This window comes from Odontesthes bonariensis, chromosome 21 (genome assembly GCF_027942865.1).
Source record: "Odontesthes bonariensis isolate fOdoBon6 chromosome 21, fOdoBon6.hap1, whole genome shotgun sequence".
In the NCBI taxonomy this organism is placed as follows: domain Eukaryota; kingdom Metazoa; phylum Chordata; class Actinopteri; order Atheriniformes; family Atherinopsidae; genus Odontesthes; species Odontesthes bonariensis.
In genome coordinates this window covers 16,848,760-16,862,504 of record NC_134526.1, presented here as the reverse complement: position 1 = coordinate 16,862,504, position 13,745 = coordinate 16,848,760, and the positions used below count along the sequence as shown (strand labels likewise).

The 13,745-nt window shown below is 39.7% G+C and overlaps 2 protein-coding genes across 2 annotated transcripts; one reads left to right on the top strand and one right to left on the bottom strand.

Annotated features, from left to right (window-relative positions):
- Positions 1-8,057: 8,057 nt before the first annotated feature.
- Positions 8,058-9,127, bottom strand: fahd1 (fumarylacetoacetate hydrolase domain containing 1). The gene has a single exon (XM_075453999.1). It carries the CDS (start codon positions 9,013-9,015, stop codon positions 8,353-8,355), a length of 663 nt encoding a protein of 220 aa, XP_075310114.1. The 5' UTR covers positions 9,016-9,127; the 3' UTR covers positions 8,058-8,352.
- Positions 9,128-9,362: 235 nt separating this feature from the next.
- On the top strand, positions 9,363-13,689 carry hagh (hydroxyacylglutathione hydrolase). Its single transcript, XM_075454003.1, has 9 exons — positions 9,363-9,502; positions 9,962-10,146; positions 11,510-11,574; positions 11,754-11,871; positions 11,969-12,077; positions 12,178-12,281; positions 12,447-12,548; positions 12,649-12,728; positions 12,872-13,689. Exons 1-9 carry the CDS (start codon positions 9,436-9,438, stop codon positions 12,969-12,971), a joined length of 930 nt encoding a protein of 309 aa, XP_075310118.1. The 5' UTR covers positions 9,363-9,435; the 3' UTR covers positions 12,972-13,689.
- Positions 13,690-13,745: the final 56 nt, after the last annotated feature.

Sequence of the window (13,745 nt, the reverse complement as noted above, 5' to 3'; positions counted from 1 at the left end):
AGGACTTGCTCGGTGGTAAACTTTCATTAAATCAGAAGAGCAGCATAACATTTAGCATACACATTTGTGATGATGTGAGAAATCCACCAGAGGTAAAAGAAGGGTTTGCAAATCAAATGGAGGAATGATTCGGGGTTTAAAGTAGGATGTTGAGGTGTATGGAGATCTATTGCACTGTACTAGAGTAGAACTTAATGTAACACAAACAAACCTCACAGCCCTGCATCTGGATATGAGCTTGTGAAAATAAACCTTTGACTTGTGGCCACCACATCAGTCTGTGGAGACTGCAGCATCGAGTCACATTTTCTGACTGCTATTGATATTTTAGGCAAATGGCAATTTAGGAAATTCAGGGTTTGATTAGCACCAATTTAATATGGGGGTAACAAATATAACCACACGTTTGAAACATACTAAAGTTATACATGAATGCCCTTTAAATATCTATAACCAAGTTATCATAGGAATCCACTGACATAACATTTGGGTGGTCTGACAAAAATTTTAGTAGTTTTTTTAAAGGTGGTTTGGGTCAAACACATTTCCATATGCAGAAAGATGGAGCGCATGATACAACCAACCTTCACATTAGCGGGTGAACTGCTCTACTTCTTATGCCAAGCCTATCTAATAGTGAAACTTGAAATAAGCATGACAAAAAGTATCATTTAAAAGTCAAATGAGTGGACACGATTTGCACATTTTGTTTTTATATCCAGCACGATGCTGAAATTATTGCATTTCAGTAGGAGATTTATTTTTGTGCACACACTACATTGCTGTCTGTTGCAGACGTGGGGGTTGCTTGCCATCCAATAAGCCAGAGAAAAGAGATTTACAAGATACTTTAGGTGACTGGATCTGACTTAAATAAAGAAAACAGCACGAGAAGGCAAAACAAAAGAGAAGTTTACAACAAGTATAAAAAGTTTTGTGCACGACACACCTGGATTCAGTGGATGACAGTGGAGTTTGTCTCCACTGCCACACCCGCCACATATAGACCTTTTTATTTGTTAAAAGTCTTCTTTGTGGGAGTTTCACAAAAGGTTGTAACCATTTTAAAGTACAAGAAAGCTAAATAAACAAACGCGTTATATCCAAGAATATGAATCGGTGGATTACGTTTGGTGACAGTTCTGCAAAATCCCGTGAGACTGCGTTGCCAGCAAGATAACACCTGAGGGTTGTTTTTATATTTATCTGTTGATAGAGTAAAGCCTCTCGGTTCTCCCCTGCCAAGTGAGTTTTAGGCATGCAGGGACAAGCGTACTTTTTTGGATGGTGCAGTTGGAGGTAGTCAATCATGTAACACAGTCTTGTAGAGTTTTATGAGAAGGTCAAGACATTTTCCCCACTGATTTTTGGTAAAGCCTTAAAGTCTCTGGGTAATTTGCATGTAAAGTGCAAGTATAAATCCTCTTTCATGTAAAGAGGGATCATCAGCTTTAAAAGGCAAAGAGTTTGTCTCCAACTCATTCCATTACACACTAATCTTGCTTTGCTTTAAAATTTCTGTTTTGGTTTCAGCAACTGTTTCATTAGATTTAGGCATTAAAAACTACCTCGGTGAAAAGGTGAGCATCCACTCAGCTGAAATCCCTGTTCACCGTCGGAAGTTAAACCACAATCTGAATGAAGGAGGGTGTACGTTCATCCGTACCTGGGGGTGAAAACCTTTGATCTGCTGTGAAGAGAAATCCCCTGCTGAGATTCAAAAGGTCTACACTCCTCAGATCAGAGAGTCAGAGCATTGAAACAAGAATGAAAAAACACATGCCTGCCTTCATCCAGAACATGGCTTGTTTCCAGTGGTGAGCGGGGATTTTATCTTCCAAATGCTGACTGTTTCACTCGGTGCATGCGGCTAGGTTTAGGTATCAGAAGGCCATTGGTTAGGTATAGAAAAACATCATGGCCCATGTTAAAACATGACAATGTACCGCATAAGAAATTCCTTTTCCTGGTGCACAGGTTGTCAAGTTACTGTCCTGCAATGAATGACCAAAATGATGGAGGAGACATGACTGAAACCTTCCACTGGTATACGTTTTTCAAAGTTGAAGTTGGTGTCCATCAGCACAGATAGAGAAATTCTCATTTTAAGACCATTTCACATTTTGCTGAGAGACTGTGTTGATCCATGATACCTGGAGTCTGGATACCTTTTCTAACATTTAGGTTTTTTTGTCTTTTTGTTAGATGCAAATTATTGTTCTATATATATATATAAAAAAGAATGAAAGTATAGAGTAAATAAATGCAAATACAAGATAAAACATACATTTCTGGTTGGTATCTTTAATCATCAATCCCTATCATTCAGATCAGCATATGTATCACGAAATCATCGTAATCCAACTCATGTGCAGCGTCATCTTTGTGTCTGATTATATTTTTTGTGTTGTTTATAATACAGACAGAGTTTGTTTTCTTTTCATGTTGATGCCCAACCGATATGCAACAGTATGAAATTCAAAAGAGACGTCCAACTAAATACTTGTTAAAAAGCGATGTAGCTTTCCTATATTTGTTACAAGCAGGACACTCTGTCTTGTAACTGCTCAACACAAGTATGAGACAATGAATTAAAGGTTCATAATCTCATCATCTCTTGTCATGGTGACAGTAATTTGTTTGGCCTTGGTTGGCATACCGCTTCCCATGGTTTGAACCGCAATTTAATGCTTGCTATAAATTGTTTACACTGTGGATTTGTTTGCGAGAGTGAAAATCGTCTTGTGTGGATGGAGTTACAGGCCACTGTCACTCTTTGAGATTAAGCATGATTGGGATGTTTATTTTGTACAATAACTCTTGTTTCTAAACAGTGGGCACATAGCAAACCAGTCACAAAGAGCGCAACAAACCATACAAAAGGCTGATGCAAAGTGGGCTGAATTCTACCCAGCAGATTTCAAGTTAGATGAGAATGTAAGCGCTGCTTTCTTTTGAGCAGCAATAAGTGAAGATGGTTCATATTCAGGACTCCACACATTTTCCATGCTTAGTCTCACTTGTTTCAGAAAACCAAACCACAGGGATTTATCTTCTTCTTTGTGGTTAGGTCTCCCAAAATCTTGTCAAATTGTGACTCCAGCTTTAATTGATGAGGGAGACAGATTTGGACTGGAGAGATATTGGTCTTCATAGTTCAGTGCATATAGGGCCTGTTTTAGGAATATGGGATAAAGAACTTTTACAACAGCACTTTATAACATTGTTTTTGTGGGCACATTTCAGCACAGGTTTCCACTGTTGTTTTAACCTCCAAAACACAAGCTCCAGTCTGCTTATTGGGCTTCGATTGGAAAACTCGAAGGATGAAAATTTATAGAGAGGCTCGCACTTGGTTTATGAGGTACAAACTGAGATCCTGCTGCCAAACAGTGGGAAAGCTTTCACACTAAAAATAAAACCTCTGGAAACACTTTTGGAGGGGCATTCATTTCCATATGTCTGCGTCCACATTTGTGAGGATGCCGCACAATAAAATCAAATGTCTGTTTTTTGGATGTTAAAACCACAGTGTGCTCCACAGGACAAACTCATCTGCAGCTTTAAAATGTTAACAGGCTACATGTCGTTCATCCCATTGAATGAAAGAGGTTACGCACCTGTGCTTCACGCACAGTTCATTTTTATTTGCTGAAGATCCCATTCATTATTTTGAGAGAATTGAGTAGACAGCGGTACACTTGGGACTGCAAAAAAATATAACACATTGGTTCATGTTTTTTTTTCCAGTCGACTGATTAGGTTATTACATGCTCAGGAAAGTCGGTCAATATTTGCCAGCGTTTTAGGGCAAATATGAAGAAGACAAGGCATAGCAAGCGTGAGCACAGGGTTGCTGTGCAAGTATCACACACATACATATTGTCCCGACACACAGAGCAGCCCCTCTGCATTTCCAAAAATTCAATTATGTCAATTTCCTTACCATGTGAGTGTGTTTCTCTTTGATGTGATGTGTCACATGCCTCCTCTCTGACTCAGTCCCTCCAAAGCTTCTGTGTGTTGGTGGTTGTTTTCTCAGAATAGCTACACCACAGGCCCGTCTGGTGACATACAGTGCAGCACGCAAAGCCAGGCATCACGAATGGGGATTTTCTGACCAAGCAGGCAGAGAAGACACAGACTGCCAAGCTGTTAAACAACTCACACATGTTGGACCATCTTGCATTCCAGGTATATGCTTAATTCCACCAAAAACGAACTGTGCAAAATCCTTTAGCGATTTTCATATGGTTTTCAAGGTTGGAGTGCACCATTTGCACATTCTATGATCAAAATTAGGTATTTTTTTTTAAAATTCTAACTACAATTGCATCCTCACAGAAGAGCTGGATTAACTTTACTTTGAGAAAATGACTTGAAAATGAAAAAAATAAAATGCCTCTAAATATATATTTCCTTGATAAACTATTTTAAATATAGATGCAAGTCACAGCCCATATTGTTCAGCTAATGATGAGCTGATATTAGCAAATATAGTTATCCTGTGACACAGATGGCATGCTATTGTAGATTTCAATTGCATTCAATTCAATTCCATTTCTTTGACTCCATGTGCATGTCTGCTTTCCACCCTTTAATGTTTTGGTCTGTTTGCTGGTCTTATTTTGCAAGCAGTATTTTTGGAGTATGGTTTTGTTTTTCTAACCTTTTAAAGGGCCTGATTATCCACTTGATTTGCTTATTGTATTTGAGGTTATTTTGTGGGTTTTTTTGGTATGCTTTGGAGGTAAAATAAAACCCATTTAGTTGAAGGAAACCTGGGTATTTTTGATGGCAGTACTGTAAAGAAACAAGAAAACGTGCAGGGGGCTGTGTGTAAATGTACTTTGATCTCAACAGTTCACACAAGCATTCCCCTTAAAGCTCTGCTGTATGGCTCAGTTATCACCTGGCTTCATTTCGTGTCATAAGTGACATCACTCTTGGTGTTTGTTAGATCGGAAGCCTGTGGTCTCCATGTAATCCCCTCTCTTTTGAGAGCATCAAATGTACCTTCTCAGACTCCTGCTTGATGACAACACGACAGCTAACACTGTGAACGTTAAACCAGACCTGAGCTTGAGCTTTGAGGCCATTGTTAAAACCTGTGAGAGTGTAATACTTTCAGTCACACAGGAACAATGAATGGTATGATTCATGTCTCATAAAAGATGACACCAGCGAGCATGCTCACGGTGCAATGCGTTGACCCTTTGAAAAAGAAAGCAGACCGTGACAACATTTCCCAGCTTCCAAGTCTAATTAAATCTGTCATAACTGTTCTAAAGATTGACATGTGTAACCTCTCAGATCCCTGAGGGTGAGGGCTTGGGAGTCTTAGAGTAAAAACATGCCCTGCAGGTGTAGAATGATGATGTGCTTACACTCAAGTTACAGCAGACCATGTCTGGGACAGACTGATGGAAGCTTTGATTGATCCTGAACACAGAGAAGCTTATGGGAACTGTACCTCAACATGAAACAGACATTAACGTTAACAATGTAGTAATGCTAAAGCTACACAGCTCGGAAGTCAAAATTACACACAAATATCAACAGAAATACTTGTTGATGACACAGAAAATGTAGTTGGTATTGGCAGCCTTAGAGACTAGAAAGAGAATACGTGCCAGTATGGCTGAAGTCCCTGTGGAGTGAAACGCACACGCTTAAAATTTTCATTTATATCACAGTCGTGGCATCTGAGTGTGATCTCATCAAACTTTCAGAGGAGCACACATCTCAGCTGATCCAACAAGCAGCAGAATATGTTCCAAGCCTCAATACAACCACAGGAGGACGGTGCCAAACCTCTGGCCTCTAAACTCCCTCACTAATAAGACCATTTTTTCAACTGGAACTCATCCGGAGTAAACTCTATAACTTTAAGGCTTCTTAAGGATACATCAAAATTCTGACTGTACTGTTTACAGTGATTGCATCCTCTTATGTAACATGGCCTTCTTCAGAAGTACACACGTTTGCAATTAAGATTATCTTAAACATAAATAGAAAAATAGACTTTTTTTTGCACATCATACTCATTAAATACACAGTATAAGCCATTTAAATGTAACTGGCACCAAAGTAAGCAGCTCTACCTTGAATAGTATAATCTACTAATGTTTCCGTGTAATAATGATACAATTCTAATATGAACATATGAAACGATGCATGAATATGTGAAACTAATGTTTCTGGTGCACTTGTTTCCTTGATTTCTCATTTGCTCTATAACAGAAAATAATAGCTTATTTGCCAAAATTGAAACGCTGCGTTGAATTAAAGATGCTGCACACAAACCGATTTGAGTGTCTTTTTGAAAGAATATATGCTCATTTTGAATTTGATGCTGTTAAACATAAATATATATGTATGTATGTATGTAGCCTATATAAAGTTAAAAAAGGTGCAACAAAAGACTGGAAGATCATGGTCGCTGTGTCTGACAGGCGGAAGAGGACCGGAGGTGTTGTGCCGAGAAGTGCATCCCCATTGGCGGCGCCAGCAGGGGATGCATATTTCAGCAAACCTTTGTCTCATGCTTTAAACAGTCTGGAATGGAATTATATAACCACATTATAAATTTGTTTATCTGATTGAATTAACAGATGCGAATTTCAACAAGTCCAAAATTGTCTCTAAAATTAAAATAATCAAATTTCATAGTTTTTAGGTTCATTTTTATATCATTTCATCTGGGCTATACTGAGTAAAGATTGATATTCATAGAAAATGTCACCAACCGTCTTACTACAAAAGTGTTAGTCACGGCCCTTACTTTGGAATATTTGTACAATAATATAATAATAGGTGAAACAGATGCTCTAAACTGTACAATGGTCGGATCATCATAAGTGTACATGTATTATTCATCTACATGAAGAAATGAGAAAAAAAGATGAACTAATGAAACACCATTGTCAGCTCAATATTATCTCTGTAACTTTACTGGATAGATGCAATAATCCATACCTGAACCGGTTTACGCGCGCTGCAGGGAATGGGGACGCACTTCTCGGCGTAACACCTGGACCATCTGGCTTGTTATCAGTGCGAAGTTGAAGAGCCAGCATCATGGTGGCATGGTGGTACATTCATGCACGTGGCGTGGGTAACTTGCACACCTGTGAAAGTATCATTTATGCTGAAGAATATATTTCCAGATATTTTTGGATCAATTGCTTCCATCCAAACCACGGCCTTCTTTATTACAGCAGGGCATCACCAAACCACATCCTGTATGTGTTCCAGCTGCATGGCTCCGTCATTAAGAGAGCAGGTGCTAAACTGTCCTGCCCGTAGTGCACGCTTGTCACCTACAGAAGATATTTTTGGGCTCAATAAGACAAAAAACTGACAAGCCAAACCAAAAAAATGAACGTAAAAAATGTAGAAGTCTCACTTTCAACATTTGATAGACTGTAGGGCTGCACAATCTGGCGAAAACGTGTTTTTGGCTTGAAATAGGACAAGTGCAGGTGTGTAATGAGAGCTGCATTCCATATGGAGGAAGGTCCGTTTTTTTTTTTTTTTTTACTTCTACAACTAACTAGCATGGACAGATGCAGACATGGAATACAGCCCTCAATACATCTGGGATTAACATGCATGAACTATTTCTGAACTATATCGCAAATTTCCCCAATGTTGTGGAGTCCCAATACGTGGTCTTCGTGCTATTTTCGATCAAACATAGGTTTAAAGTATTTGAAAATCACTGCTTTCTGTTTTGATCTACGTTTAAAACGGCACCCAAATAGGCTACTGTCAGAGACCGGGGTGTGTATTGGGAAATATCTGTCACACATTACAAAGAAGAAGGTTTTATAATCATATAGATACAAGCCTCAAACACACTGATAACAATTTCATTATCACGAAAAACAGTATAAAGGCCAATGTAGAGGATTAGGCATTATTTATGTAGAAAAAGAAAAGAAAAATGGTCATAATAGTCAATGATCTTGATCCTTGTTTTCCTTCTTATTGGTATTTTTGTTTACGTTTTAAAGTTTGAACTTCTGCTTTAAAGAAAAAAAATAGTCAACACGTGTAGGCCTACTACACTCTTTATTTATATTTTCAAAAAGTTATGAATACATCTCCACAACTGGTGATCAGAACAGTGACAGTGCTTGGTAAATTATTTGCATTTTACTGTAAAATCTTTACAGTAAAACTGATCGCGAGAATGAAGTTATTTGGATCGATACAAGTGGTGAACAGTAAACCTCTGAAACGGGGCAGCAAATAATCATATTTGTTTGGCGGCACCTCACTGCCACCTGCTGACTTTCCATGAGACTTAAAGTCTCTATAAGTCTTTCTTACAGGTGTTTGGCTTCATTAGTGGTCAGGTCTGTCTACTTTGAAGCTCATGGTAACAACGTCCTCGATCCCTGCCTGCAGCTCATCGTGCTCCTGCACGGCGGAGACTCCTTTAGGGGTCCCGGTCAGAATGAGGTCCCCCTCCTCCAGGCTGATGAAGTCGCTGATGTAGCTGATCAGATAAGGGATGGAGAAAATCATCTGAGAGGTGCAGCCGCTCTGCCGCAGCTGGTCGTTCACTTTGAGCCACAGCTTGACGTTCCCCGGGTCAACAATGCGCTCTTTGGGGATGAAGTCGCTGACTGGGCAGGAGGTGTTGAAAGCTTTGGCCATGGTCCAGGGTAAACCCTTGGATTTGCACTCGTCCTGAATGTCCCGGGCTGTCATGTCCAAGCACAGAGCGTAGCCTGCCACATGCTCCATAGCGGCGGACTGTGGGATGGCTGTTCCCCCTTTGCCGATGACCACCCCTAACTCCACTTCATGGTGCAGGTTGCTGGTATACAGAGGCACCAGAATAGGAGAGCCCTCTCTTACATATGCAGAAGGAGGCTTGAGGAACAACAGAGGCTCAGTGGGGATAGCATTTTTCAGCTCCTTGGCATGGTCTGCATAGTTTCTCCCTACGCAAATTATCTTCCTCCCCCACTCCCAAAACCGAGATATATTCCGTGCTGTCATCGTGGAATAACGCGAGTTAATGTCTGTGGTTTCAGCCGCTATGAAGCAGTTAGCACTAGATTGACTGAACTTTGACCGACACCGCTGACCGGTACATGAAACTGGATCATCAACCTATGGCAAGTCTGAAGGGACATTCGCAGAACTCAGACGTCAAATTAAAATAGATCTATCGTAGAATTATATACATTTATCTCTGTATATGACAGCCTAATGTAATACAAATGTAATCTACAACATACTCATATTTTTTTTCCAACATTTGCTCAATTAACCATCTGTTTCACCGACCATCCGCGATCGACGACCCGATAATCGATTATTAATGCCTGGGAGGGTTACATTAAAAAGGGGGCGGAGGCGGAACTGAAACCAAACTTTTCTGGTTCATTCTAACGTGATAAGATTGTAGCTACTGTAATGTTATTCAAGTCTCTAATAGGGAGTGCCTGCACTCTAGTAGGAACTGCCGCAGCCTTAAAATTTGGTACGTCCACTCCATTTCTGCGTATGCTAATATGTAACACGTTAGCCTGTTACTTGAATGTCAAGCAGCGACATGTTGCTAATGTGTTTATGTTTGTGTCGTTAACATGAAGGCTGTCAGTTGAACACAGCTGGTCTGTTGCATAATATCCCCAGTGACAGGCTTGTTTGACTAATGTTTAAACCACTCAATGAGAAGTAACACTAGCGTGTTTGTTTCTGGAAAACGGGTTTCACCAAAGCTAACGTTGTTTACCTTTAGTGTCGCATCAGCTCGCGGGTTAAACACTTGTCCATCCAGCGGCCAGTGTGCTTTCAGTGTCATGGTGTTTATGACATTTTAAGAAACGAGAACGAAATAAAAATAGGTTTTACTTAGTGTGTTACTACTTTATATTACTTTGCTGCTAGGCACATATTGACTTGTATACTTACACTGACTTGTGTCCCTTTTCTGAAGCACCTGTGGAAGTCAAGGCCCAGGCAGCCGCTCTCCTTCACAGCACAGTGAGAAAATCTCACCTGGTGGAACAAGCTAATATGAGGGTCGAACTTCTCCCAGCACTTAGTGACAACTACATGTATCTACTGATTGACGAAGACTCCAGAGAAGCAGCTATTGTTGATCCTGTGGAGCCCATTAAGGTCTGTGCGTATCACATTGCTGTGCATTACCCCAAATTCTTGCTAAAGTGCTGCAACACCAAGATGCTGCTTACAAGTGGTCGACAATCCAAAATAATCATGATTCCAATATCTAAGTTCATTACACTCTTAGAGAGGGCCCCCTGAACAATTTCGTACTATTACCCATAATAATTTGTACGCTTTGCTGATGCAGATAAGTGACTAATTGAAGGAAAAACCTCTGTTATGCTGTCGGTGGCATTTCACTGCCAATCTTTAGGTCCGCATCTCCCCTTGTAGAGGAAAAGTCATTGAAGTAAATACAAAGTTCTTTTGAATGATGACATTCACCCTATTGGGATGAGAGCACTATCTACAGAGGAACGATTTCCTCATATGTGGGCCTGCCATTGTTGTTCCCTGGTTGATTTAGAATTTGTATGTTGATTTTTAGGGCGTTGTGTTTAATGGGTGTTTTTTTAGGTCCTTATATTGTTAAAAATACCTTTTGTTTTTACTTGCAATGGACAGATATGTTTATCATTTGCTGTCTTGAGCAGAAATGAAGTAAACATGAATTTTTCTTGCGGTTTCGGCACAAGTTATCATCCAGAAGATTAGTATGTGGAGTCCCTATATATATAAAAGACAGCCTTGGTGTTTGTTGGATCACCTTCACATATCTTTCTGTTTCTTTTGTCAGACGGCTAAACGCGTCACAAATTGTCATTTCAAAATCAGCCCATTATGGCTACAGTACAACTTGCGGTCGCTTGAACCATTTCCAGACTGTCTCTCTGCTCTTGTAAAATCCCGATTTTTATAGTTGCAGCATCGTTTGACAAAATCCCCTGACGCAGTAACTGCACCTCAACTCAACTGTGCATGCAACAGTACTGGCGAAGTGGTTTTAAGAGCAAGAAAAGGATGTGAATCACACTTTGTGGCGCTTGCTGTCGCAGGGCATATTTCCAACACTGCTGTCCAGCACCATCATTAAAACAACAAAACGACATGTGGGAATAATAGTTCCAGAATCTTGCCGATTCAGTGCCAAGATGTTCTGAAGATAGTTGGTTTTATCTTTCATTTTAAACTTTTCTCTCCCCGTCTGTATTTACTTGAGATGTACAGCCTTTAACAAACGGAGGTCCTACATTAAGTAGTAGTTTGGGGATGTATCATGTTATCAAAGTCGACTGGGAGAGTCAGAAACTGCAAAAAGCTGCAACCAACAACTGTACCTTCCTTAATTAACAGCTTGAATGACTAATTATTGTTTGTGATTTATTTATTTTTTTTTCATTTTCATTTATATCAACTAACCAGCTAGTTTTTTAGAGGGACGACCTCATTTAGGACTCTTTTGTGCTTTCAACAGGTTGTGGAAGCTGTAAGGAAACACGGCGTTAGACTCACAACAGTTCTGACCACTCATCACCATTGGTATGCTTGCCTGTTGCTTCACCATTCACAAATCTGCTTTGGCTAACGCAGACACGGCGTGCTCGATTGAATTCGGGCCTAAAACGCTTACATTTCTAGTGTAGCATGCTAAGAAAGTTTTATACCTTTTCTATGAAAACAAAGAGCAGTAACTTTATGCCGATTGTTTTCTGTTGCAGGGATCATGCCAGTGGGAATGAGAAAATGGTGAAGCTAATGCCAGGGCTGAGGGTCTATGGAGGTGATGACAGAGTTGATGCCATTACGAAGAAAGTTTCTCACTCCAACACTTTCAAAGTGAGACCATTGGTCTGTCTTTTGCACAGTCAAGATATACAACATTACCCTAATGACTCATGCTACCTCTTTTTTTTTTAATTTTTCTAATTTTCAGGTTGGATCACTCAGCGTTAAATGTCTGTTTACACCTTGTCACACAACCGGTCACATCTGCTACTTTGTAACGAAGGAAAACAGCTCTGAGCCTCCAGCTGTGTTCACAGGTTCGTCGAATTGCATTAACATAATGGGACAGAAGTTCGCACTCCGCCGTGTGTTACAGCTTTTCATTCCCTGAGGACTCTCTTCTGTCTCCCCATGCAGGTGATACGCTGTTTGTGGCTGGTTGTGGCAAATTCTTTGAGGGCACTGCAGAGCAGATGTACAGAGCCTTGATAGAAATTCTGGGACGCCTACCTCCTGAAACGGTAAATGCGCACACTCCCTTGCTGTGATAGCTTAGAACTGAAAGAGTCTTCATGAAAATCTCTACCAGTCAGTAGGAAATATGCTTTCCTATAATGTTCAGAAGAGGGCCTATTAGGACAAAATGCAAGCCATGCCTGACTGCAATGTGTTTATTTGTGTTAAAGCGTGTTTACTGCGGACATGAGTACACCGTCAGCAATCTGAAATTTGCACGTCACGTGGAACCCCAGAATGAAGTCATTCAGAAGAAGCTGGCGTGGGCAAAGGTATTTTGGGTGACGTGTTTTTTTTGCAATCAGACGATCAAAAATCGAAACCATTGAAAGTAAGAACTGCCTTGCATGTGTCTTTTTTTTTTTTCCATAGGAGAAGTGCAGCAACGGGGAGCCGACAATTCCATCCACTTTGGCAGACGAATTTACGTTCAATCCCTTTATGAGAGTAAAGTACGTGCAATTCGATTGAACGCTGGTCATGTCAGAGGAGTTTGTAGTTTGTTAAGAGCTACTTACTGCTGTTGTGCCATTTAAAAAATTATTATTATTTTTTTTTTTTTACCTCCTCTTGTCCTTTTCGCTGTTTAATTTAGAGAGAAGTCTGTTCAAGACCACGTGAAGCAGACGGACCCAGTTGAAACCATGAGAAGCCTCCGGAAAGAAAAAGATGGTTTCCGAGTGCCTAAGGAGTAAAGTCCAGTGCGTTCGTGTTGACTTTTTCAACTGCTCACAACACTGCAAGCTGCACATTAAATATTAATGAAGATAACTCATCCTCAAATCCATTTTAGATAGATTTACACATTAATTCCCAGTGACTGCACACACTTTTACCACCAGCTTTAGCTGTTATAAGACTCTAACATATCTTTTGGAATTTTTTTTGTTCGGCTCATATTGGTGCAAAGGTTATAAGGAATATATGGCCATTTGAAAAAGGAAAAAAAAATGCTTTATCGAAGAAATGAATTTTAACTTTGGAAATATTTAAGTTTATTTAGTATAATTTGTTGATGTATTGAACAGTTTTGTTCAGTGATTAGATTAGATTTAACATTTAACAAAGCAGGGAGCCACTCGAGTATTTAATTTTGATAATAAAAAGTGGTTATTTTTCATTCTGTAAAGATTTGTATTGATGTTTTACTCTGACCAGAATGTCTCTTCGTGTCATTCATTTTCACATTTTCAAAAAGACAACACACCTGCTTTATTTTTTCTTTCTGGTTTTATTTAAAATCATTAGGTGAGCACATTTAGCTTGTTGGTGCGTCTGCTTTACATCTTAGAGATTCTGAGAGATGCTTATTTAATCTTTGAAAGGACATTGCATGAGGTTCTTTGCTAAAAGCAATAAAACATCGTTATTAAATAAAAGCAAATGTCAGCTTTCACTTGAGTGTTTTATTGACATGTAATATGTTTGTGGATCATTTCAAGAATATAATTGTTGATTAGTCCTCACAA